This window comes from Saimiri boliviensis, chromosome 4, assembly GCF_048565385.1.
Source record: "Saimiri boliviensis isolate mSaiBol1 chromosome 4, mSaiBol1.pri, whole genome shotgun sequence".
In the NCBI taxonomy this organism is placed as follows: Eukaryota; Metazoa; Chordata; class Mammalia; order Primates; family Cebidae; genus Saimiri; species Saimiri boliviensis.
In genome coordinates, this window is record NC_133452.1 from 163741429 (window position 1) to 163767235 (window position 25807).

At 38.0% G+C, this 25807-nt stretch overlaps 1 protein-coding gene across 2 annotated transcripts in view; it reads right to left on the reverse strand.

Annotated features, from left to right (window-relative positions):
• Positions 1 to 25807, reverse strand: part of SLC17A1 (solute carrier family 17 member 1) — a 52796-nt gene that overhangs the window by 12571 nt on the left and 14418 nt on the right. For both annotated transcript variants that reach the window (XM_010337999.3, XM_003927286.4), the window contains 6 exons: positions 21671 to 21789; positions 21407 to 21568; positions 20222 to 20354; positions 19986 to 20133; positions 14294 to 14384; positions 8852 to 8987 (listed from right to left, as the gene is read on the reverse strand). In XM_010337999.3, the coding sequence (XP_010336301.1) occupies positions 8853 to 8987; positions 14294 to 14384; positions 19986 to 20133; positions 20222 to 20354; positions 21407 to 21568; positions 21671 to 21789 (788 nt within the window). In that variant the 3' untranslated portion in view covers position 8852. The remainder of the gene's footprint in view (positions 1 to 8851; positions 8988 to 14293; positions 14385 to 19985; positions 20134 to 20221; positions 20355 to 21406; positions 21569 to 21670; positions 21790 to 25807) is intronic.

Sequence of the window (25807 nt, forward strand, 5' to 3'; positions counted from 1 at the left end):
GCTATTTTCGTTTAAGGTGAAAAATTTATTTATTAATAAATTTTCCAGGAAACTAACTGAATTCATTATGGTTTCTATAGTTTTCCAGGCAACCCATGTGGATTTTCTAAGTAAACAATTATATAATCCTCTCATAATGGTAAGTTTACCTTCTTTAGCCATGTGTATTTTCTCCATTTCCTTGTCCCTCAGCCCCTCCCTCTTAAATGAGAACCTCATTGCTTATTGCACAGAGAAGACGCCAACCCATATACTAACACATCACATACACAACACTGCCTTCTCTCTGCCATTGTGGAGAAGCTCTAGGTTCCTACCCAAGGCCAACTCCAGCTGTGGTGATTGAATTTCATCCCCTCCAGACGATTCAAGTACTTTCAAATTCTGTCCTTCTGCCTTCTCTCCTACATTGTGGAACTTCATTATTGAATTATACCATCACCTTATATGCTATTGCATCTATCTTCTGAAACAAACAAAAACCAAATAAACAATACCCTCCTTGGTTCTACATCCCTCTACAGCTACCACACCATTTCTCTGATTTCCTTTATAGGAATGCCTATCCTGGCTGTCTAAATTTCCTCAGACTGTATTCATTCTCTCTCTCTTTCTCTCCTCTCTCTCCCTCTCCCTCTCTCTCCATGCTATAAAATAAAACTCAGACACAGAAACTTGCACAAATGTTTGGCTCAATAAATTATTATAGGATAAATGTTTGTAATCACTAGCCTGGACCTGAAAACCAGAATATTGCTAGGATTCCAGAAGTTCTTCCAATGGTCTCTCCCTGCCCCTAAATGTTACTACCGTGACATTTACAATAATCTCTTTTTCTGTATTACTTTACAGGCTTATCACCCACAGGCATACCATTACAGTGTTTCACTTCACCAAGATTTAAAATTTTGTTTTGCCGTTTCTTTCTAAAGTAGAGCATCTACTTCTATCCCCTATTTTTAATATGTAATTTATTAAAGAATGTTAGATATGGTGAACCCCAAGTTTCTCTTCAAAGAATCAGTATGTGCAGCTGTCTTATTCTTTCTCTAAAGCTTAACTTCCTGGTCGTGTCAGTAAACAACCTTCTCCACCAGTGCTCATCAGCAGTTCCTATCTGTTCCTCCGGTCCCCTGCCCCGGTCCTGACCCATCCCAGCCACCTGCTTTGACCCAGGCTTACCTGCCCTTAACGGTCCTTCCCGCCGCACTACCCACCCCGCCACTCCAGCTGGTACCCGGCTCCCTTTAAAACAGCCAATCAGAACTAGCCTAGATTGTGCGGTCCAGCCCTAGCCAATAGGGGACCGCCACAGCACGAGGGGCCCGTCCTGCCGGAGTCCGCGTTCCCTCCTCGTTCAGCTGTGCGCCGCCATTGTTCCATCTGTGAACCGCACCCTTCTGTAGAAGTCACTTGCCTTGTTGAGGAAATTTGTATTCGAGGGCTGCTTCTTTTGCAGCATCGCAAATTGTACTTCTAACAATCTCGGCGGCCCATTCGGGGGACCCCATTCCCCTCCGGGGGCAGCCTCTGGGCCTCCCTCCTGAGAGGGGCATCCTCACGGCCTCAGTGCCGCGGCCTCAGGAGTGAAAAGTCAGGACTGACCGGGTGCGAGGAAGACGCCAGGACTCTCAGCAACGCGGAAAGGGCCGGCGACCTGAGGGCAAGGATCCTCGGCAAGTCTGTGCGCAGGCCAAGAAAGGAAAGGCCCGGGAGCTAGCAAAGTATTTCCTTGGTGGTCGCGGCAGGCCAAGGAAGGAAACGCCACCGGCAAAGTATTTCCGTGATTGTCCGGACCGACCAAGGTAAGAGAAGCCACGAGGGTCAGGGGTGGGGGGAGAGGAGGGGGCGGGGGGGAGGAGTGGGGGGAGAGGAGGGGGCGGGGGGAGGAGTGGGGAGAGGGAGTAATTCCTTGGTTGCGACAGACCAAGGTAAGAGAAGCCGTTAGACGGCTGTGAAGTATTCCTTGGTTGGGGTGTCTTTGGGGTTAAAACAACAGCAACAACGAAAGATGAGACATTTCCGGTAAGGGACATCGAGCTTCAACCCAAAATGTGAAATACCGCAAGTAGGGCAAGGGATGAAAAGGATCAGGCTAGCAACAACAATATTCCCCCAGGCCTACTGTTAAACTATGAGGAGAATAATGAAGGAACCAAAAGCAAACAAACAATAAGCAGCTGCTGTCCCAGAGCCTTCGATCCTTTTTGTCCCCCTCCTCATAACCCTGCCTCTTGGGAATCGTCGTCCCAAGAGCACTCGCTACCAGCCTGAGTACCCTTCCCTAAAAGGCCTTCAACGTGAGATAGAGCAGTGTAAAAAAAAAAAAAAAAAGATACTCAGAACGTCCCTTTCCCCTCTTAGGAAAAGAGGTATGATCTGTAGAGCTGCTGTGGGAGCTAGGAACAGGAATGCCCACCTGGCCAACGTTCCTACAGCAGATCGAAAATTTCCTGCCCAAGACACCTGGTGGGACAATAGCAATGCAGCCCACCGAGAAAACATGCAGAAAAACACGCTGGTATATTTCTGGAGGACCCTGTTCATTTTGTCGCTAACAATGGGCCAAATATTAAGAAATCACAAAAAATAAATAGAGAACTAGGAAGATAAACCTGTAAAAGACCTTCTAAAAGACAGAGACTCAAAAAAAGAAATCCTAGAGGAGAAAGACTAACAGAGGGAACAGAGGAAGTCAGAGAGAGAGAAAGGAAGAGATAGAAGTAGTAGAAAGAAATGTGCCCTATTCTTTTAAAAGCCAGGATAAATTTAAAACCTGTAATTGGTAATTGAAGGTCTTTTCCCTGATGGGCTTCTTAAACCCTATTGTTCCCAATCTTTATACTATTACAATCACCAGTAGTTTGCAGTAATAGGTTTAAAGGATGCCTTCAGGGCTGGTCCGTTGGCAGCGGACAGCCGGGACCTATTTGCCTTTGAGTGAGAAGACCCTCACTCAGGTGGCAAATAGCAATACCAATGGACAGTCTTACCCCAAGGATTTTTGGAGTCTTAAGTCTATAGATAGTTTCTAATACCCTAAAAATAAAGCCCTTATGCAAATAGCTCACACAAGGCAGGCTAAACTCCCTCATGTGGCAATGACTAGAAGGAAAGGTTTCCTCCTTAAGCAGCCATTTCATCTTTTTGTCAGTGTAAAGAAGGGTGTAGACTTAAAAATACTTGCTCAAAGGCATAGAGGCCACTGACAACCAGTAGCCCTCCTATCAAAAATCCTTAACCTAGTAACCTTCAGATGCCCCAAATGCTTTAGGGGACATGCTTATTTATGAAGTTTGCTAAAAGTTAACTAATCTTGTGGCCTTAGACAGCCTAGTCCACTGACAGGAAAGAAGTTTACTTTGGAAAAGAAGGGTTATTATCGTTGACCAAAAAAAAAAAAAAGAAAAGAAAAAAGAAAAAAAGGAGAATTTATGTAAAAAGAATCTTAAATGGTAAATTCTTGTTCTGAAAGAAAATAACTGGCTGTTTAAAGAAAGGGATGTTTACAAGTCAGAAAGTTGAAGATTGTCTGTGAAAGTCATGAAAAATGTTATAAAAGGCAATTTATGCAAGAAATGTTGTACACTTTAAAAGTAATTAGGCCTCCTGAATGTAAAACTATTAAAGAAACAGTTTATGTACAAAGTGTGTGAGGAAAGTAAAATATACTTTTGGTAAAAGGATTATAAGGAGGTATAGAATGTGGATTTGTACCTTCATGTAAAAAAAGATTATGTTTTGGAGAAATGCCAGATATAGGTGATGGGGAGGAAGGCAGCAAACCACACTGCCATGTGTGTACGTACGTAATCATCTTACATGTTCTTCACATCTACCCCAAAACCTAAAATGCAATTTGAAAAAAAGATGAAAGCTTTGACCTTGCAGAGGCAAAGTGCTTTTAACAAAGCCTGCTCTCCAGTGTCTAGAAGAAGAGGTTACCATTCTGTCACAATGCTCTTTCCCATGCCTTGCCCCCTCCAGCGCCCACATCTACCTCTCAAATACGTTATTCTTATTGCTCCGGTTTATGGCAACGATAAAACAGTAAAAATAATACTGATTCAAAGATAATAAACTTGAACGCACACACACACACGCACACACACACACACACACACAAGATTATGTTTTGGAGGTTTAAGCAAGTTTTAAAATGTTAATTATAAAGGAAATTCCATGCGTAAACATATTGACTAATTAAAGGAATATCATCCAGTTTTTCTGTGAACTAGACCTTAAAAGCACAACAGTTTTTTGTTTTTGTTTTTTAAAAAGCACTAAGCTGCTCTTTAACAAAAATTATGCAGGGTTAAAAAGAGTGTATAAATATTTTACCTTATGATCAGACATTAAATTTGGATAAATATGTCCACAGGTTTTATTAAGTTTAATGTTAATAGAACACTAATATAAAGGTGAAACTTATCTGGTATAAAATCATACAGGAAGCATTGTCAAATATATAATGGTGTTTGGCTTTCTTTTGTCTAAAATCTAATAAAAATAGGTGCTACAGAGAATTCAGAAGGAAAATGGCTATTGCCAGACCAGAGAAAAATGTTTTCCAAACTCCTTATGAGTGGAATCTACTTCCAGCTGCATCCATTGGGGTCTCAAGCCATGTGTGATGTCATCTTCAGAGTTTATTGTCAAATATATAATGGTGTTTGGCTTTCTTTTGTCTAAAATCTAATAAAAATAGGTGCTACAGAGAATTCAGAAGGAAAATGGCTATTGCCAGACCAGAGAAAAATGTTTTCCAAACTCTTTATGAGTGGAATCTACTTCCAGCTGCACCCATTGGGGTCTCAAGCCATGTGTGATGTGATCCTCAGAGTTTATGGGTACATAGAAATTTATACCCTGGTCAAACAAGTTACAGACAGTTGCTTAGTATGTAAGAAAACTAATAAACTATAGAAGAATTACCCCTCTGGGAAGGAATCCAGGCTTAAGGCCATTCCAAAGTATCCAGATTAATTACACAAAGATGCCTCCAGTTGGTTGTCTAAAGTATTTATTGATTCAGATATTAGGACTCATTTTACTGCACATGTCATTGGGAAATTAGCATAAGTACTGGATATAACATGGAAATATCGTTCTCCCTGGCACACACCTTCACTATGTGCCATAGCTGACCCAGAGTTAGAACCTAAGCAATGCCATCTTAAACCCTGCACCGTGCAAGCACCAAGGAAAACAGTTTTTCCAAAAATAAATTGTAGCTGCTGCCCCGTTTCCTTTGTGATAACTGCTTGCTGCCCGGTTTTCCTTGCAATAACTGCTGACCTTGGCTTCTGTGAAAAATAGCTAGCTTGCTCTGCATAACACTGATTGCAAAAAAAGAACCCCGTGCCCCACCAGGATGTGGGTTTTCGCTTAAAACCCTTACTCCCCCTGAGCTCGGGGCCCTGGGTTGGAGAGACACCAGTCCTCCATAGTCGCCGGCAATAAGTGACCCTCTGAATTGGCTTACTTTGGTCTCAGTGGTGGTTCTGTACTCACTAGGTTACAACAATTAGGGAAAGTAGGAAGACCTATTACCATGTTAAGAGTCCGAACTGCTCCACAAAAAGATGCTCTACTACTGATCTCCCTACATTTGAAACAAAAAATCAGTTTATATACTTGGTTTATCTTCCACTTTCCCTTCCCTCGGAACTAAAGGTCTTTTAGTGCAGGTGTCACCCCCGGAATTTCCAGCACACCAGCATTAGCCTGGGGACCATGTCCTTGTCAAAATGTGGAGAGAAGGAAAAGCTCAAATTGGCCTAGGAAGGACCTTACCTGTTGTTCCTAACTACTGAGACCGCAGTCTGGACGGCAGAAAAAGAATGGACTAATGACCGCATCCAAGTAAAAAGGCACCGTCCCCATTCCCCTTCCCACCCCTGCTCCCAGAGTCATGGGCCATAGTCCCAGGGGAGAACCCTACCAAACTAAAGCTAAGAAAAATTTAACACTCTTTAATCTGTTCTATTACCCTTTCTTCTTTCCTTGCACTATTGCTGACCATCTAGTAATTAATGTAACCAAGTTGATTTTGCCTCAAGCTATTACATTTGATGCTTGCATTGTTATACCCTGTGGGGACTTGCCAAGTCAAAGACAGCCCTTCATTTCAGAAAAATACTTCTGTCCTTCCAGGCTTTACTCAGAGTGGACATTTTTGAATTGGGACCATTTAGTCTGGGAAAATTTGGTGAAGACCCCAGTGTCAACCATGAGTCTTGCCCCCTTGATACAGAGCTTTTATGGCATAGTTGGTCCAACGTCCTGTGGACCACTAAACAGCAAGGATGGACAGCCCCAACTAGTACTTGCAGTTTCTTAAAACCATATATTCATTTCACTAAAGGAGTTACCCCTCCCCATTGTCAGACAGATTACCATCTCTGCTCTCCAGAGTTCTTCCCCTTCGCTCAGTCATTTCTATGGTATAGGAGCAGAAGACTCAGGGAAGAACCCCATAGAATCCTTTAAAATGTGCTTTATTGCCTCCTCACCTCTTGCACCCCCTTCTCCCTCTTCTAAGTTTTCCAGTAACCAAACCTTCTTTCACCATCTATCCAAGGATAAAACCAAAGTAGTTGTAGAGGTTGAAAATTTAAAACAAACTATAGTAATTGAAACAGGGTATCAGGTTGCAAATGCTTGGCTGGAATGGATTAGATATTCTGTTCGCAAGCAGTTACGTTTGTGTGACAGGCAGACTAGATAACCAGATTGTCCGCTTTCCACTGAGTGGTCCTCTCACTAACCGGGCATGAGCTGTATGGTACCTCTCTTCCAGAACCCCACAGGCTGGGGTTCTGGGTCATGCAAGACTCTTCCACTGCTGTTCCCTGAGGTTAAGAGCCCTGCGGATCAGCCCCTGAGGATCAGCTGGCCTCCAGCCCCTGATGTTAACTTCACCTTGTGCCTTTCAGGGCAGGGGAAAAAGTTGGCATTCCTTGAAGACTTAACAGGGTGCAGTAAAGCCAAGCCTTTTCAAGAGCTTACCAATCAATCTGCCCTTGTTAATCCCCAAGCAGATGTGTGGTAGTATTGCAAGGGAGTGTTGCTGGGTACTCTGCCAAGTAATTAGAGCAGCACCTGTGCTCTACTCCAAATGGCTATCCCTTTCACCCTAGCATTCTGTCAACATGACAAAAAAAAAGGAAGAAAAAAGAAAAAAATAATAGAAAAAAAGAAGTGCCCCCACATGGGTCCTTTAACCCCCATGTTTATATAAACTCTATTGGAGTTACCAAGTAAATTTAAAACCCAAGATCAAATAACTGCAGGATTTAAGTCAATATTTTCATAGATGACAATTAATAAAAATTTAAATAAATTAATGACACCAGGGATGCTGTCAAAGAGATAGCAGAACAACTAAGGCAAGACATGTAAAGGAAGTTAGAAGAGAAAAAAACAAAACTGAAAATTCAAGATGGGGGATTGTTAGATATCGTGAACCCCAACTTTCTCTTCAAGGAATCAGTATGTCAGTGTGTTCAGCTCTTTTATTCTTTAATTATCTATTTAAAATTTAACTTCCTTGTGGTTTCAGTAAACAACCTTTTCCACCAGTTCTAATTAGTGGTTCACATGGGTTCCCCCAGTACCATGCCCTGGTCCTGACTCATCCCAGTCACCTGCCTTGGTCACCTGCTTTGACCCCTGCTTATCTGCTCTGAGCTGCTTGTAGCTGTCCTTCCTGCCACTCCGGCTGGTACCCCTTCTCCCTTTAATAGCCAATTGGAATTAGACTAAACAGTGCGGTCGAACCCTAGCCAACAGGGGAATGACACTGCAGTAGGGGGAACCTCCATCAGGCATAATAAGTACCCTTTTCCCTCCTTGTCCAGGTGTGAGGTCGCCATTGTTCTGTCTGTAAGCCACACCCTTCTATAGAAGTAATTGCCTTGTTGAGGAAATTTATAATGGAGTGCTATATCTTTTGTGACATTGAAAATTCTGCTTATAACAAAGAACCTGAGCCTTTTGACCTGTAAAATATCCTACAGTTTAGATTTGCTAATGATACACTTGGATTTAGTTCAACATATTCTCTGTTTTCTATACTTATTCCAAAACAGTAGCTATATACAAGGCTTAATGTGATTCAGTTTGATTAGCAAGACATTAATGGTGGTATATTCTTTCATCAGAAGGTAACTAATGGCCATTGAAATTCAACACCTAGATCTCTTAATTTATTGAGGGTTATAAAATAGGGACATTCCACATCTATCAATTCTTATTTATGCGTTTGCTAAAATTATTCTACAAAGAGACGTTTCTGCTACCATTTATTTACCACTCATAGAGTTTACATAAGAAAAGCACAGTATCATGCTTTAAATACACCTTAATGGACTCTTTGTCACCATCATTCATTTGAAAATCCTTTTAGTCAGGGTCACCTTTAAAGTTTCTCTTGCCTAACCCATTTGTAAATTCTTAGACCTTATATAATTTAACACCTTGATATTATAGCACTTGCCAAAGGTCCTTGCCCCCAACTTTTTTCACTTCAAGACTCCATTTTACAGCTGTTCTTCCTACTTCATTGAAGGCCTTTCCCAGTCTTTCTTGCAAACTTCTCTTTCTGTTCCTCACCTTTTAATGTTAAAGAGCCCCAGCATTCCAAATTTATATCTCCAGCCTCAGCATCCCCCAAAAGTCCCACAGCCATTTCCATCAGGATGTCTAATAGTCTCAGGCTTAACATGGTCTCCTCTTCTCCTCCAAACCTATACCCCTTATTCCTCCCCATCTGAGGAGTCATCCTTAACTCCTCTCTCTCCCGTATTCCTGGTTTCAAAAAATCAACTTTAATCTGATCACTTCTCACCTCAGAGACGTGTGTGTTGTTTTTCTTTAGCCCAGTCCTGAATTTCTGCTTCACCAGCTATAAGGTAGAAAATTAGGCCAATCACATTAATGGCTGCCATCAAGATGAAGGTTTTAAACCAGGCAGATTCTGGATCCTGAGGGATTAAAATTTAAAGTAATTGTAAATTATTGCTCTTGTTTTTTTGTTTTAGAACATTTAAAATGTAATATTAAAAATAATATAGACCTATAGTCCATGGACTTACAGACTTATAAGTCCATAATAATATAGACTTATAAGTCCATAATAATATAGACTTATAAGTCTAATATGGAAAAACACACTTATAAGTAGCTTAAAAAGTCATCATTTTACTCTATAAAGATATTCAGTTTTATTTTTCTACTATGTACATGTTATCTAAAATTCTATATCAGATATTAAATTTAATATACTCATTTTTTATAGTTCATAATTAACTGATTTTTTTCATTTTGATCTATTATTTCAAAGTTTTCTGCATCTTTCCAAGGTGTCTTATGTAGCCAACATATTGTTGTATCATATAAGCATATATAGATAGGTAGGTAGGTTAAGAATGTCTTTGTATTTTAACTGGCAAATTTCACCTATTTTCATCTGTTGTAATAATTATTTTGTCAAGATTTATTACTCCCATATTTCATATTTTTTATTACAATACTTTATTGTTTTTAAATTTTGGATTGACTTTGGAGAGAATGAGTTTTCTTCTACTGATGTATAAAAGTTATCTATATTGCTCTTTAAACATTCTTCAGATGTATTCTCAAATTGAAATAGCTATCTCGATAGGTAGATTTAAAGATATAGCTATAGCGATTTAAAAACAATATAAATATATCTATTTATATTGAATGTTATAAATAGAAGTATAAATTTTATCAATATTTTCATAATAGGTCTAATATTTGGTAGGCTCTCATTTCCTTTTGGTCCTGTTTTCTGTCTCCATACCTATCTCTATGCCAATAAACAGTTCCTATTTAGGTAATTCTTTTTTTTTTCTTTTTTTTTTTCTTGAGCTGGAGCTTCGCTTTTGTTGCCCAGGCTGGAGTGCAATGGTGTGATCTCAGCTCACCTCCACCTCCCGGGTTCAAGCGATCCTTCTGCCTCAACCTCCCAAGGAGCTGGGATTACACCAGCTAATTTTTGTATTTTTAGTTGAGACTGTATTTCTCCATGTTCGTCAGGCTGGTCTTGAACTCCCAAACTCAGGTGATCTGCCGTCCTTGGCCTCCCAAAGTGCTGGAATTACAGGTTTAAGCCACCGCGCCGGACTCTTTTCTTTATTTTTGAGACAAGGTCTCATTCTGTCTTTCATCCTAGAGTTCAGTGACACAATCATGTTTCACTGCAGCCTCGAAATCACAGGCTCAGGGGATCTTTCCACCTCAGGTCCTAGGTGGGACAAAAGGCACCTCAGCTCCATGGTGATACCATGTGCAGCTAACTTTTTTTTTCTTTGTAGAGATGAGGTTTTGCCATGTTGTCTAGACAGGTCTCGAACTCCTGGGCTCAAGCAATCCACACACCTCAGCCTCCCAAAGTGCTGGAATTACAGACGTGAGCCACTGCATCCGGTCCTATTTTGGGATTTCTTTAAAGCTTTTTATTATTGATTATTATAGGTAGATGTTCTCTTTTTTCTTTTATCCTTGATTTTGTTTAAGATAACAAAAATTTAATCAAGATAATTAATACTATTATTTTCCACTCATTTTCTGATTACATCTCCTGTTTTTTTTTAAACTTCTCTAAATAGTTTGTTTATTTTCCCCTGAAGTGTGACATTGTGTGGCTTTGTATCTTTGAAAATAGTTTTCTTATGCCATTGTCGTCTTGCATCCTTGCATCTTGTGTTACTGGCAATTCTTGAATGTTGCCTCAATAAGACTATTTTATTTATTTTTATTTTTATTTTTGAGATAGAGTCTCACTCTGTTGCCCAGGCTGGAGTGCAGTGGTGCAATCTTGGCTCACTGCAAACTTTGCCTCCTGGGTTCAAGTGATTCTCCTGCCTCAGCCTCCTGAGGAGCTGGGACTACAGGCCTGTGCCACCACATCTGGCTAATTTTTTTGTATTTTTAGTAGAGACAGGGTTTCACTATGTTGTTCAGGCTGGTGTTGAACTCCTGACCTCAGGTGATTCACCTGCCTCAGCCTCCTAAAGTGCTGGGATTACAGGTGTGGGCCATGCACCCAATCTGTTCTCATTGTTTTCAAAGAAATTTGGGACTATTTTAAACACTGCTACTATGAGAGGATTGTCAGAAAAATAGGATGTTGGGTTAAATTTGAATTTCAGATAAACAGTGAATAATTTGGTAGTATGTCCCATGCCATTTTGGTAATGAAGCAAAGTCTTGTATTATTCCTTATCTGAAAGTCAAATCTAACTGGGCACTCTTCATCTTGGTTTTTTGTTTTGTTTTGTTTTTGTTTTCTTTTGCAAAAGCTGGCAACCTCATACTATAAACTATTTTTTTTTTGTATGTTTCTCAGTGTAGATACATTCATTTATCTTGGAATGGAATTACTTACTGAATCATAAAGATTACATAACCTAAGCTTTCCTAGGTAATATCTATTTTCAGAAGTGAGAATATAATAACTTGGTTATTCATATGTGTTGCAAATATCTTTTCAAACTTGATTATTAATTCTATTTTTTCTATATTTTGAGGAACAGAAGTTCTTAATTTCAGTGCAGTCAAATTTATCACTATTGTCTTGTTCTCTATGGTAGTACTTTTAGTGTCCTGTTTAAGAAAGAATTCTCTTTGTTAGATCATGAAAATGTTCCTCTGTATTATACTCTAGAAACTATATTTTGCCTACAATTTTTAGATGTACAATCCACCTCTACTTCACGTTTTAGTATGTTGTGAGGTAAGTTAAATTTTATTTTTCTTCATAATGGTATTCCTTTAACCCAGTACTATTTTATAAGCCCTTTCTTTATGACAAAGATGGCATTGTTCTGTCATAAATAAATGTCTACATATGTGAGATCTTTCTACACTCTTTCTTTAGTTCTACTGGTCTACTTGTGCCAATAAGATAAAGTATTAATTTTCACAACTTTGTAATGTATCTTAATATTAGGTAGAATAAATATTCTGATTTTTCTTCTTCAAGATTCTCTTGGTTATTCTTGGCTCTTTGTAAACACATGTCAGTTATATAAAACCTAATTTCCACAAAACATTTTCAAATGCCCATTAATGAATTTAATTCCCTGTTTTTGTTGACTTGAAACATGTTGTCTTCCTTTTGGCAAATATTGTCACTGTTTACAAATTTAAGTTGGTGGTTATTTTCACTAAGCATAGCAAAGATGTAATTTTATTGTGTTCTGTCTTCCTTTCTTGTAGACGAGAAGTCAGAGACCAGTCTAACTGTTGTTCATTTGAAGGCAATATTTCTGATTTCTCTGATTGCTTATATGACATTCTTTTTGTCTTGACTTTTCTGCAATTTCTCTATGAAGTGTCTTGCTGTGTGTTTCTTTTTTATCCTACTTGTGATTATTGGGCATCTTAAAGATGTGAATTTCTGTATTTCTGGAAAACTAGAAAACAATAATTTTCTCTTCAGATATAGTCTCTGACCTATTTTCTCTCTCTATCTTCTGGGACTCCAGTTAGTTGTATGTTGGGCTTTCTGATTGGATTATACCCATCTCATGCCATATATTCTGTATTTTTACCATTTTTTCTTTCTGGGAGTCATTCTGGATAGATCCTGACAGGTCACGAATAAAGTTATAGTATAGTAACCGATACCCTCAAGTATTAGAGGTTTTTAATGCCAGAAATTGTTTTTTTGTTTGTTTGTTTACACAAAAGGTACATAATGTGTTGGCTAGCAGTTATGCTCCATATAACCTGGATTCTTGGATCCTGGTTAGTAGCCTTGCAGTCATCCTTCTGAATAATACTAGTTGCTGTGTCAAAGGGAAAGAATGGACTCCTGGTTTCTAATGCTTCTTCTCAGAATTGACACATCACTTCCTCTCATATTTCATTAGCCAAAATAACTTAGAGGAATACATCCAACTTCAAAGAAGTGAGGAAATGTCCAAAGGAGAACCAGAAAAGTTACTGCAGCTACAATAATGGACTTCCCAGGCTGCCCTTCTGGTCACCAAATATTTGATTCACTCAAATTTCAAATGCTCAAAAGAGTCTTTATTTACTTTTTCTCTCCTTTTAAAGCTGATGCAGGGACAGATGAGAACTGTCAAAGTTAACTTAATAGTCAGTCTGGAGCCACATTTCCTTCCACATCTTGGATGTTTGCAGAGAAATTAGCTCCGCTAATAACTTTTGGAAGTCAGCTCTGCACATTTGAGTGAACCCAATGGAAGAATAAAGGCACTGTGCTCAGAGGGAGGAAACGGACCATGGCCATCCCTGGTGCTCCCCATTTCAAATGAGGCCACTTCTCTGACCGAGGAGCATCTATGGTTCTAGTGATATTTTCTTCTTTTCTGATACCATAAATATGGAAAGTGTGGTGGTGAAAGACACTTCTTTATGGGAAATTTGACCATGGTGGATGCACACCATCTTTCCTGGTCCCATCTTCGGGATAAGGAGCATTTGGAGGAATTATTTACATGCTACTTTTCCTTTAGTTGTAAGTGTTCCTCCAAATAAACTAAGTTTATATGTGATCCACGTAATGTAAGTGGTATGAAGGTGTCGGTTTTTTGTGAGTACAGATTTATGCTGCCATTTCCATTCTGACTCTTCTTATTTGAGTGGCTTTAGGATATTATCTCTTATCTTCTGCTTGTTCATTATAACTGAAGACATAGATTAGCTAAGATGGACAAAGACTCAAGGCAACCAGTGGCTTCAATGGTCATTTACCTTTCTGGAATCAATGCTTTACTTTTTTTGCAGATGAGGCATGCATTTAAAATAACTGTTAAAATTTTATAGGGCATTTTAAGTGTCCTTAACAGGAGGATTTCAGGTAACTTTGTCCATGACACTTGCAAACACTGAAGTCTGTCTTCATGGCAGAGTTTGGTCATTCTTTATTTACTTGTGAATTTTTTCATTCTTTATTTGAGAAAACTATCTTGTTACTTACATTACCACTCACCCAAATACCTGTGTTGATCAAGCCACATATGCATTATTAAAAATAACAGAAGTCCACTTCTGTACCAATGGCCAATTACTAAAGAGTTCTAAACATAGCTAATTGACATATAATAAGATAGAAATTGTATTATTTGTAGGTTTGGAGGGATGCCTGATTTGACCAAATTTATTTTCATATGACACAAAAATTCATAAGTTACTTCCTTCTGGCATCTTCTCTTTAATTTTTCATGTGTGTATTGTCTTCATTTTCTATACAATTAATATTGGAAAAATAACTACGTGTCTGTATGTTTCTTACCTGGTTAAGGATCAATCCAGTCAAAGTGGAAGAAATTAGTCCTCCTATCATTCCAATTAAATTTGTACATGCCTTAATAAATCCAAAATATCTATATATGAAAGAATAATACACAAATGTAAAGTAGTACAAATACTGCAGGAAATACCAACCTAATCAAATAAAACTTAAAAGAAATGATTAATCATTTTGTAAATTTCTACGTCTCAAATTTCATTAAGATGTTATAAAAAGTATATGAATATAGGCAATGTTCTAGTTTCACCACAGAGTCAGAAAGGTTGGCATTAGCAGTAAAGAATATAATGATATTAATAACATGGGATTATATTTAGAGTGAAACTCAGTAGAAGTAGAAAATATGTAAGTTCCACTGAGAAATTCAGAATGTGATGTTTTGGTAATGGCAACTGGTTTGGGGTTAATAAAAAATTGAAGCGCTCCATTCACCTGGTTTACTTCCACAGGCACAGAGCTACTGACCTCCAAAATTGCTTCCAATACTCAGGCAAGGAAACCAGAAGCCTAGTTTACTAACAACTATGATTGGTCAATCCTGGGTGCTCAAACCAATTTCAGCAGGATATTAGCTACAAAAGCAGTGAAGCTGCAGGGAATGGTAGACAAAGGGGTCACACCCATCAGCTATGAAGAGCAAGAAGTTGCTGTTTAGAGAGCAGAGTCAGTGTCTAATTAAGAAATGAATTCAGTCCAGGTCTGGGAGTCTGTTTTTCCTGCCCTGCAGATTTCATCATTAAAGATGAGTGTGTTCAAGTCCTTTGATTTATGAGAGAGAGCGTTTTCTCTTTTGTTCTGTTCTTCTTATTATCCTAGTGTTTGCCATTTCTACTTTGCCTTACATGTTGAGTATGGAAGGAGGTGCATGTTTTGTTTATTAATTTATGAATCCCCATTTACAGAGGAGTCGATTCGAGATCTAGATTCCTTGGATGTTGAGCTGTATGCAGACACTGGGTAGAATTTGAATTGTCTTTTTGAGGATCTAGAGAGTGTGTGTAATTGGTGAAAAAGAACATTTATGGTTATCAACATCCACAGGTACAGATTGGGGTGGAAAGTATTAGTTGTCTGCACTATTGATTGTCTTTTTTTTTCATTTTTTTTTTTCATTCTCTAAACCCTGGAGTTTAGAGACCACTCATGACTTTTGTGAGCCATTTCCAATTTGCTTTCATGAACCTCTTCCCCCATAAAAACTATTAAAAATTATATTTTATTACTGCTCTGGCATAAAGGCAAATACATCAACATTTTAGATTAAATTATTTCTTTCCACCTAGGAGTTTGTTTTTTATTTTCCAATTTGAAAAATATTTTCACGGGCTTTTAAAAATATTGTAGGTCATAGATTCTGTGCAACTCATAGAAACATGGTTATCAGATTTTTGGTGAATTTTTAATTTACATATATTCTATATTACAGAGGTTATTAGTTTTCATTTTGTAAATTTAATTATATTAGATTTGCTCCAATATTTTTCCTCTCCATTTCTCTTCTTTTCTTCTTATAATTCTGTGATTATTTATCTGGAATTATTATTCTGTGATTATTTATCTGTAATTATTTCACTTCTGCCTGAAGAATTCTCTTTTAGTAATCCTTTTATTGGAGGTCCATACTGTTGAATTCTCTCAGTTTGCCTTGAAATGTTATTTAATTTAGTTCTTGATGGAAATATTTTGCTGAATATAGAATTCTAGGTTAATAGTAATTTTCCTTTTTGCATTTTAGAGATATCAGTTGATTGGCTCTGGCTTTCATTGTTTCTGTTAAGGCAGATGTCAGTCTTATTACTCCTTTTTTTTTTTTCGGAAGTAATCAGCCTTTTTTAGGTGGCTGTTTTAAAGATTTTGTTCTCTCTCAGTGTCTCTCTCCGTCTCTCTGTCACCTTCTCCCACACAGTCTTAACACTTTTACTAGGTGGGTTTAGGTGTGGTTTTCTTTGTATTTATCCTATTATTTTTTATTTATGACATTTTAATGACTATCTACTTTTCAAAGATTTAGAAGCCTTTAGCATGCTGTAGCTGTGGGAAAGGATTTTACCTATTTCTGCTGAAAGAGATACTTTCATTTCATGGTCAGAGATATAAAAACAGAATACCTAGCATACCAGGACAGGTTCTCTGAAACTATACATCCATGAGATGGAGTATCTTGATGCTTTTAGAGAAGCAGTCCCCTAACAATGAGTATTTAATATGGGAAATGGAAACAACCTTGAAGTTGCTTTGATACAAGACAGTTTTTTGGACAACGCTAAACTCCAAAATTGCTAATTCTTTGGCTGCAGCAGCCCATGGTAAAGAACATTTTGCAAGCTTAAAAATCCACTGAGGTAGACTTTCAATTTTATTGATTTTATGCTTTGGTGTAATATGAATGAATTAAACCTGAACAAAATTCAGATATTTGAGCTATGGTTCAGTTTCACATGGAGGAAAATTCAAGAGTGTACAATCCATTCATCAGTCAAAAATAAAAGAGCAATTTAAATATTTGTTGCAGCTTCACTTTGAGAATGACAAGAGGATGAGAGTTCCTTTCTAAATGCATCACAGAGCATGTTAAGAATTCTCTATTCTTTCTCGCTCTTGATATCCTCCAAAAAAAATGGCAGCTACTATAATCTCAGGTCTTCTCTGTCTCAGTCTCAGTCTCATTTCCCAAGCAATATTCTCACAAAACCACGTCTCCTCTTCTTACCTTCCAGACCTTTTTGTGTCACCTCTATTCTGCCCAAACAAATGTAGTCCCTTTACCCACTCTTTAGTTCGAGCAAAGACTAAATTTCCCTAAGATGATAATGTAGAAATTTATCTTCTAAAGGAATTACCTTTAACAGGCAAGAAAGCAATATGATTAGTAACATTCTTGGTAAATAAGTTTTGTCTCCATCTTATTAAGAAAAAATAGTTTCATACAAATTGATAAGGTTGAGACATAATGCACATATGACTTTAAAGATGGAAGATGAACTGGCTTAAGCAACTAAGACTTTTTTTTCCTAATTTATATTAGGATATTCACTCAGACTCAAGGAAATTTTCCTCCGCATGGGACTGAGAATAGATTCCTAAAATTTGCATGGAACCAAAAAAGAACCCAAATAGCCAAAGCGATGCTAAACAAAAAGAACACATCTGGACGCATTGCATTACTGGACTTTATATTGCGTGGCTATAGTTACCAAAACATCATGGAACTTGTATAAAAGAGTAGGCACATAGACCAATGGAATGAAACAGAGAACCCAGAAATAAAGCCAAAAACAACCAACTTATCTTTGCGAAGCACACAAAATCACAAATGGGGAGAGGACGTTCTATTTAATATATGGTTCTGGGAAAAATGACTAGCCACATCTAGAAGAATGAAACTGGATCCTTATCTCTCACCTTATGTAAAAATCAATTCAAAATAGATCTAAGACTTAAATCAAGGGTGTCCAATCTTTTGGCTTCCCTGGACACATTGGAAAAAGAATTGTTTGGGGCCACACATAAAAAACAATAATACTAACAATAGTTGGTAAGCTAAAAAGAAATTGCAAAAAAACTCATAATGTTTTAGAAAACTTTACAAATTTGATTTGGGCCACATTAGAGACTTCACCACTACGTAATATATCCCCTTAACAAAACTGTATTTGTATGCCTTAAATTTATACAAAAACAAAGTTTAAAAATGCTTTTGAGAGGTTGGATTTAAGAAAGAAAAAGATTTTTTTAAACTTTCTCTAGTTACAACAAACTATCCCTCCCCCCCAAAAAAAATCACTGAAACAATCCCATGTATAATAGTTACAAGAAAAAAAATTCTTAAAAGTTAACTGAGTAGGTGAAAGACCACAATGAAAACTAAAATGTTGGTGGAAGAAATTGAAGAAGACACAAATAAATGTAAAGATATCCTGTGCTTATGGATAGAAAGAATTAATGTTGTTAAAATGTCTGTATGATCCAAAGCAATCTAGAAGATTCAATGCAATCCTCATCAAAATCCCAATGACATTTTTTTACAGAAATAGAAGAGCAATTTTTAAATTTCTGTACAACTACAAAAGGCTCTGAATAGCCAAAGTAATCTTGAGCCAAAAGAACAAAACTGGAGGCATCACATTACCTGACTTCAGAGTATACTTTAAAGTTATAATAATCAACATAGTGTGATACTAGCATGAAAATAGATACATAGACCAGTGGAGCAGTATAGAGAGTCCAGAAATAAATCCAACATTTAGGGTGAATTGATTTTTGACAAAAGTGTCAAGAGCACACCATGGGGGAAGGATAATCTCTTGAATATTGGAACAACTGGATATCCACATTCAAGAGGATGGAATTAGACTCATCTCTGCCATATACAAAAATCAACTCAAGATGAATTAAAGACTTAAACATAAGACCTGAAACTCTAAAACTACTAGAAGAAAACACAGGGGAAAAGTGCTGTGATTTTGACCTGGGCAATGGTTTTTTTGGTTAGGATCACAAAAGCACAAGCAAGGAAAGCAAAGACAGACTGATGGGATTATGTCAAACTAAACCGTTTCTGCACAGGAAAAGAAACAGTTGACAGAGTAAAGAGACAACCTAAGAAAAGGAGAAAATATTTGCAGGCTATACATATAATAAGCGGTTAATATCCAAAGAATACAAAGAACTCAATGCAATAACAAGAAAACAACCCAATGAAAAATGGACAAAGGACCTGAATAGACATTTCTCTAAAAATAAATATATGCCAATGTATTTTGGCATATATTAAAAAGTACCCAACACCGCTAATCATCAGAGGAATGGAAATTAAAACCACAATGAGATATCCCCTTACACCTGTTGGTGTGGCTATTATAAAAAATACAAAAGATAAGTTTTGGTGGAGATGTGTAAAAAAGGGGAACTTTTGCTTACCATTGGTGGAAATGTAAATTAGTACAGCTATTATGGAACACAGTATGGATGTTCTTAAAAAAATTAAAAGTCGAACCAATATATGATCCAGCAATTCCACTACTGGGTGTATATCCAAAGGAAATGAAGTCAGAATGTCCAAGAGATACCTGTACTACTGTGTTTATTGCAGCATTATTTACAATAGCAAAGATATAGAATCATCCTAACTGTCCATCAGCAGATGAATGGGGTAAACAAAATGAGGTATATATAGACAGTGGGATACTATTCGGCCTAAAAATGAAGGAAATCCAGTCCTTCGTGACAACATGAATGAACCTGGAAGACATTAGTTTAAGTGAAATAAGTCAGACACAGAAAGACAAATACTGCATGATCTCACTTACATGTGGAACCTTAAAAAGTTGGACTCAGAAGTAGAGTAGAATAGTGATTACTAGGCACTGGGGGTGAGATGTTAGCCAAAAGTTACCAAATTTTATTTATATATGAGAAATAAGTATAAGAGATCTATGGTATAACATGGTGACTATAGTTAATAACAATGTATTATCTTCTTGAAAATGGCTAAGAGTCAGTTTTGTGTTCTCTCCACAAAAAAAGTGCTAAGCATGTGAGGTAATGCATATGTTACTTTGCTCAATTTTAGCCATTCCACAAATTATCCATATTTTAATCATCATGTTATACACAATAAATACATACAATATTTATTTGTTAAAGATAAAAAAACAGCATAAAAAAATTCTACCTGGGAGCAATATCCAAGCCATTTATAAGTGCTCCACCCAAGGAAAAGCTGCTTGTTGCACCAGCAAGTATTAGGAAAATGACAGTGCCATAGAAGCTGGAACTCAGGTAAGGCAGGCATACACCAAAGGTTGCAGGAAGGAGACATCCTGGGGAGTGATTCGTACAACATAGTCAGGTGCATCCTAAAGATGGAGGTGAAGTATCTCTTAAGTGCTTAAAAAGGCTGTTGCTTACCTGCTGCAGTGAAGAGTTTACGGACAGCAGTTACGCTGAGAATGTTCCTGGCCAGGAAGAAGTCTGATAAATGACCTGCTAGGATACCACAGATGCAGGCAAACAAATTGGGAAGGGAAGACAGGAACCCATTCTGAAGAGGAACATTATTCTTGGAGTGACTATGATGGGTAAAGCAGTACTGACACACAGAATAATCCCTCTGTTAAAATTTAGTATCTAAAATGTGTATTTTCATATACGAAACCATCAATATGCAACACCAAAATTACTGCTGGGACCACACTACCCAAAAGAAAGAGAAAAATAGTTTTGAGGTCAGTAACATTTGTCATAATCTGTCAAATCTTCCAATTTCAGTATCATGAAACCTAAAAGCACTGGATAATAGAGAAGGAAGACTACATTGGGAGTAAGAAATACTGGCCCTGGGGAAAATGATAGAGCGGATAAAGATGACAATTATGGACATACGTATGTGCTTACACTGGACCAGCTGCTACTTATCCTTGCGACAACTTCATGGTTTCATGAAGTATAATACTGAGTGAGAGAGACTTTATGAGACCTTACTGTTATGCCAGGCTCTAGGCTGGTTTACTGGAAGTTCAATACAGAATGCCACAAAGTGGCAAGCCCATAGACTCCATTTCTAAATGAGCCTTGTCTGGTTATTATGGTATCAAACAATAGGAGGTTGCCTGTATCAGTGATTCTCCAAGCCACATAAGCAATGGGTATGCCAGTTCTTCCAAAGCAAGACTTGAGTCTTGGCTTCATAACCCAAATTCATTGCCTTACCTTGGAGAGAGGATTGGTAAAAGGTTGGCAGAGTGGCATGGTGTGGCTAAGTGATTTTCAGGGGAGGCCCCCAGTCCCTGTAGGGAATGGTGATGTTGAGTCTTAAGTAATATACAAAGGGAGTCACACAGTGAATGGGAGACAGGGAATGAGTGGAAACATAGATGCATGTGTGCTGTTGCTGGAGTGCTAGACACATCTACATCAGCGCCTTCTGTTCTGGGCAATGTTCGTATAAAAAGCAGAAACAGTGAGTTTCATGTGAAGAGCAGTATGCAAACAGTGTAAGGAGCTGACAAGAGCTGAGACTAGGGTCATTAGAGACAGAAAAATGAACACAAAATCTTTCATGAATTTAAAAAGAAAAAGAAATGGTATACTTACCTGTTTTATATTAACATGAAGCATGGAGTCAATGAAAATTGGAGTGTACACTGTCATGATGTTATTTGACCAGAAAAATGTAAAACTACCAATGGCAATAGCCCAGACTGGAAGTGATTTAAGCATAGCCTTGATAGGCAGAGATGGTCTACTTGAGCTGACCTGGAAAGAGATTCATTAATCATTAGCACATTAGAACAAACTGGAACATGTTTAGTTTGGAGTAGAATCTTGGAGATGCCAATATGGAGAACTGTGTTCTACCTGCTGGACCAGGGAGGATGTGATGTATTCCTTTTCACTGATGCTTATGCATGGGTGGTCCTTGGGGTCATCATAAAACAGAAAGAGCCAGAGAAGACATAGGGCACAGCCACAAGCACCTAGCAAAGCAGAATAAGTTAGAATTGGAAGTTTCTGTTTGTAGTGGATTTTTGTCAAGTTGGGATTTTTGGATGTATTAGTCTGAGAAACTAGACCTCCTTTATCTTTTATGAAACTTTTCAACAAGGCTTATGTTTTTCACAGTCCTCCTTTTATCTACAGGGACCTCTCCCTGTTAGATGAGTTTTACAGAAATGGTGGTAAGCCCTATGCCCTTTCCTGATCTCCTATCCTCTGCCTCCCTCCACTCATGATAGCTGGGCCTCCCTGCCCTCGGGCCCTCTTCCTTTCAAATTCTTCTTGTGTTCCACCATGAGAGTATGGCACAGCTGAACCTGCACAGGGCTTGACAATTGCCCATTTTTTTTTAGCATTTAAATTCAGGGATACATGTGCAGGTTTGTTATATAGGTAAACTTGTGTCATGGGGGTTTGCTGTACAGATTATTTCACCACCCAGGTATTAAGCCTAGTACCCATTAGTTATTTTTCCTGATCTTCTCCCTCCTTCCACCCTCCACTTTCCTATAGGCCCCAGTGTGTGTTGTTCCTCTCTATGTGTCCACGTGTTCTCATCATTTAGCTCCCACTTATAAATAAGAACATGTGGTGTTTGGTTTTCTGTTATTGTGTTAGTTTGCTAAGGATAATGACCTTCAGCTCCATCCATGTCCCTGCAAAGGACACGATCTCATTCTTATTATGGCTGCATAGTATTCAATGGTATATATGTACCACATTTTCTTTATCCAGTCTATCATTCATGGGCATTTAGGTTAATTCCCTGTCTTTGCTTTAGCCAGTTTTGACAGCTTAGCCTCAGCCATGTTCCTGAGATACAGTCCAGGCTTGAGGGATTATTGGAGTTCCATTAGAGTTTGACAAATTGTTTCTTTGAGTTTTTTATATTAATAACTTGACCATGAGGAATTCTCTGTTGGGACAGGACGTATATAGTGCTCACCCGTCAGTCTTCCAGAAGACTTGCGTTCATTTGACAAATATTGATTAAGTGCTGATTATATACCATGCACCTGTTTTGAGTACTGGGGATATAGCAGTGAATAAAATGGACAAAAATCCCTGCCTTTATGGAGTTGACTTTGTAGTGGATAAAAAAGAAAAAGATTATTCAATCAACTGCCCCAAAATTCATATAATACTGTTTATTATCTCTTTTTCAAAATGAGCAAACTGAGGCAAGGAAAGATCAAATTATTTGTGAGACACAAATGTTAGTGAGTGGTAGTTTACCCTTAATCATTAATTATATTGTCTAGAGAGAAATTACAGCCCTAGATGGGGAGGCTGGGGTGGAGCTCTGATGAATGATAAGAGTTAACGGCAGGTAGAAGAGGATAAGTTGGTAGAAGAGACTGAGAAAAAAAAAAATGGCCATAAGGATGAAGTCCAATGTAGAGAGAGTAGAGTCAAAGAAACTGAGATGAAAAGGAATGGTCTGGAAAGTTTATAAAGAATCAAAAGAAAATGCTGGAAATAAAAATACTATAGTAGAAATAAAGCCTTTAATGGACTCATCTGTAGACTAGACATGACCAAGAAAGAACCAGTGAGCTTGATAAAATGGTAGTAGAAATTTCCAAAACTGAATTGCAAAGACAGAAAAAGAACTAAAAAGACAGAATACGCTGGGCATGGTGGCTCATGCCTGTAATCCCAGTACTTTGGGAGGCTGAGGTGGGTGGATCACGTGAGGTCAGGAGTTTGTGACCAGCCTGGCCAACATGGTGAAACTCCATCTCAACTAAAAATACAAAACATTTATCTGGGCATAGTGGTGCACACCTGTAATCCCAGCTACTCAGGAGGCTGAGGCCAGGAGAATCATTTAAACTCAGGGGTGAAGGTTGTGGTAAGCTGAGATCACACCATTGCACTCTAGCCTGGGTGACAAGAGCAAGACTCTGTCTCAAAAATAATAATAATAATTTTTAAAAAAAAGAAAGAAAGGAAGAGGGAAAGAAAGAAAAAGAGAAAGAGAGCAAGAAAACCAAGCAAGAAGGAAGGAAGGAAGGGAAAGAAAAAATTAAAAAAATACTTAAAGCAATAATAATGGAGAATTTTTTAAAATTAGTAATAAACCTCAAACCACAGATATTGGAAGCCTAAAGAATGCCAAGAAGAATAAATACAAAAAAAGTTACAACCTGACTTAGCGAAACCAAATGCCCCCAGTTTTTTAAGAAAAAAGGAATTAATTACCATGTTTTTAAATTTTTCTCTTCTTCTCTCTTTTCCCTTTTTCCTCTTGCTCCTCATTTCCAAATTAGCCCTTCAGAAATTTAAATATAACCTTTCACCTCCTCCCCTCACCAGACATTCTCTATAGGGAATATTCTTCTAACTGTGTACTCCAAGACATAGCTCTGGTCCAGAGGTGACAGTCAATTGCACACCAAATTGACAGGGAACTTTCATCTCTAGGGTATGGCCTAGGAACTTCCACTTTCCAGGGGTAGCTTTCAAACTTTCTTCCACCAGGAGGGCATATTGAAAGCATGCTTTTTTGGCCACTTTTTTGACCTACTTCTGCCCATGAAAGTGCCACCTCAACTGTGCAGTCGATAGCTGCCTGGTAGCAAGGGGACCCATATTCTTTCACTTTTTTTTTTTTTCACCACTTCAGCTCCAAAGGTGAAGTGGCACATTTAAGCAAGTAAGTTTGTGTCCCTTCCCCAAGCAAGTTTTGGAATAAATCCACTTTCCTTGTACCAGGCCCAACTCTTGTTAATTGCACTCTACAAATAGTAAGCAACAAACATGATTTTCAGTTACAAAATAAGTAAATCAAAGACAATTTGGAAAGATGCCAAAGGAAAAAACAATGACCTGAAGAGTCAGGTTTAAATTTAGAATTCTGAAGACAAATCTCTGGCAACCAGTTTGAAGCTTGACCTGTTCCTACTCAGATCCATCCCCACATCACTAGGTACTTTGAATGGATATGTGTGGAAATCATTGCCTTGCCCATTGTGCACCATTCATATCTTCTGCAAATAGTGCCTCCTTCCTCCCTTGGTCAGTACCCAATTCAATGAATATTGGGAAGAGCTCTGCTGGTCTTTTCCAGTATAACCAATAACCTTGGTTGTATTTAATCAAGACATTCCAGTTATGATTATTAGAAGGAGAGTCACGGGCTCTACTGAGGCTACTGTCTTGGCACCTGGCCTTTGAAGAGAACCTAGCTAGAATGGGCTCTCTACAGTGTGGAATCCAGGGCAAGGGCCGTCTTGCCTGGGCCTCAGGTCAGCTCTGACAGAAGCCATAAATGATCTTGGCAACAGCTGTGTTTGATGGTACAAACACTAGTCAGATGTGAGTTAAGGAGAGTGTGAGAGGCTAGGAAATGTAGGCAATGGGTACAGACAAATTATGCAAAATAATTTCAATGGTCAAAGGGAGGTTACTTGAGATGGAGGACAGGGGAAAGGGCAACCTTTTATAGATTTGAGAAGATTTAAGTAGTTTGAAATAGTCTTTAGGAGACAAATACAGCAGGATGGCAGGCCATTTTGAGTGCAAATGTAAGTCTGCGACTCAATTTGCTGTATTTAGTAATCTCTAGCAATTTTCAGTTGCTTAAATATAGTCATTGTCTTATTCTTTAAAACGGTATCTATTCATATTTGTTTAAGTTTTTTGGCAAGAATATTCAAATGGAATTTTAAGCAACCTTGGTTTTAGTTTTTCCTTTGCCACTAACTTGGGAAGGTCATTTGACGTATGTGGGTATCATGTAATTTCTAGTTTTATCATGGAGCCATCCATGATAATTGTAAGTGGCATACATTACTTTACATGATCTTATAGGAATACAATATAAATATGAGATACCATCTAACCCTTGATCAGCAATCCTGGGCAGCATTATTTATTGAAACTGAGCTGAAACATGGAGCTGAAACCTCACACCCCCACCCCCGCAATTTCTACATATTTGGGTTAGTTTTATAATTCAAAACAGCTCTGCATTTTATTTATATGACAGTCCTA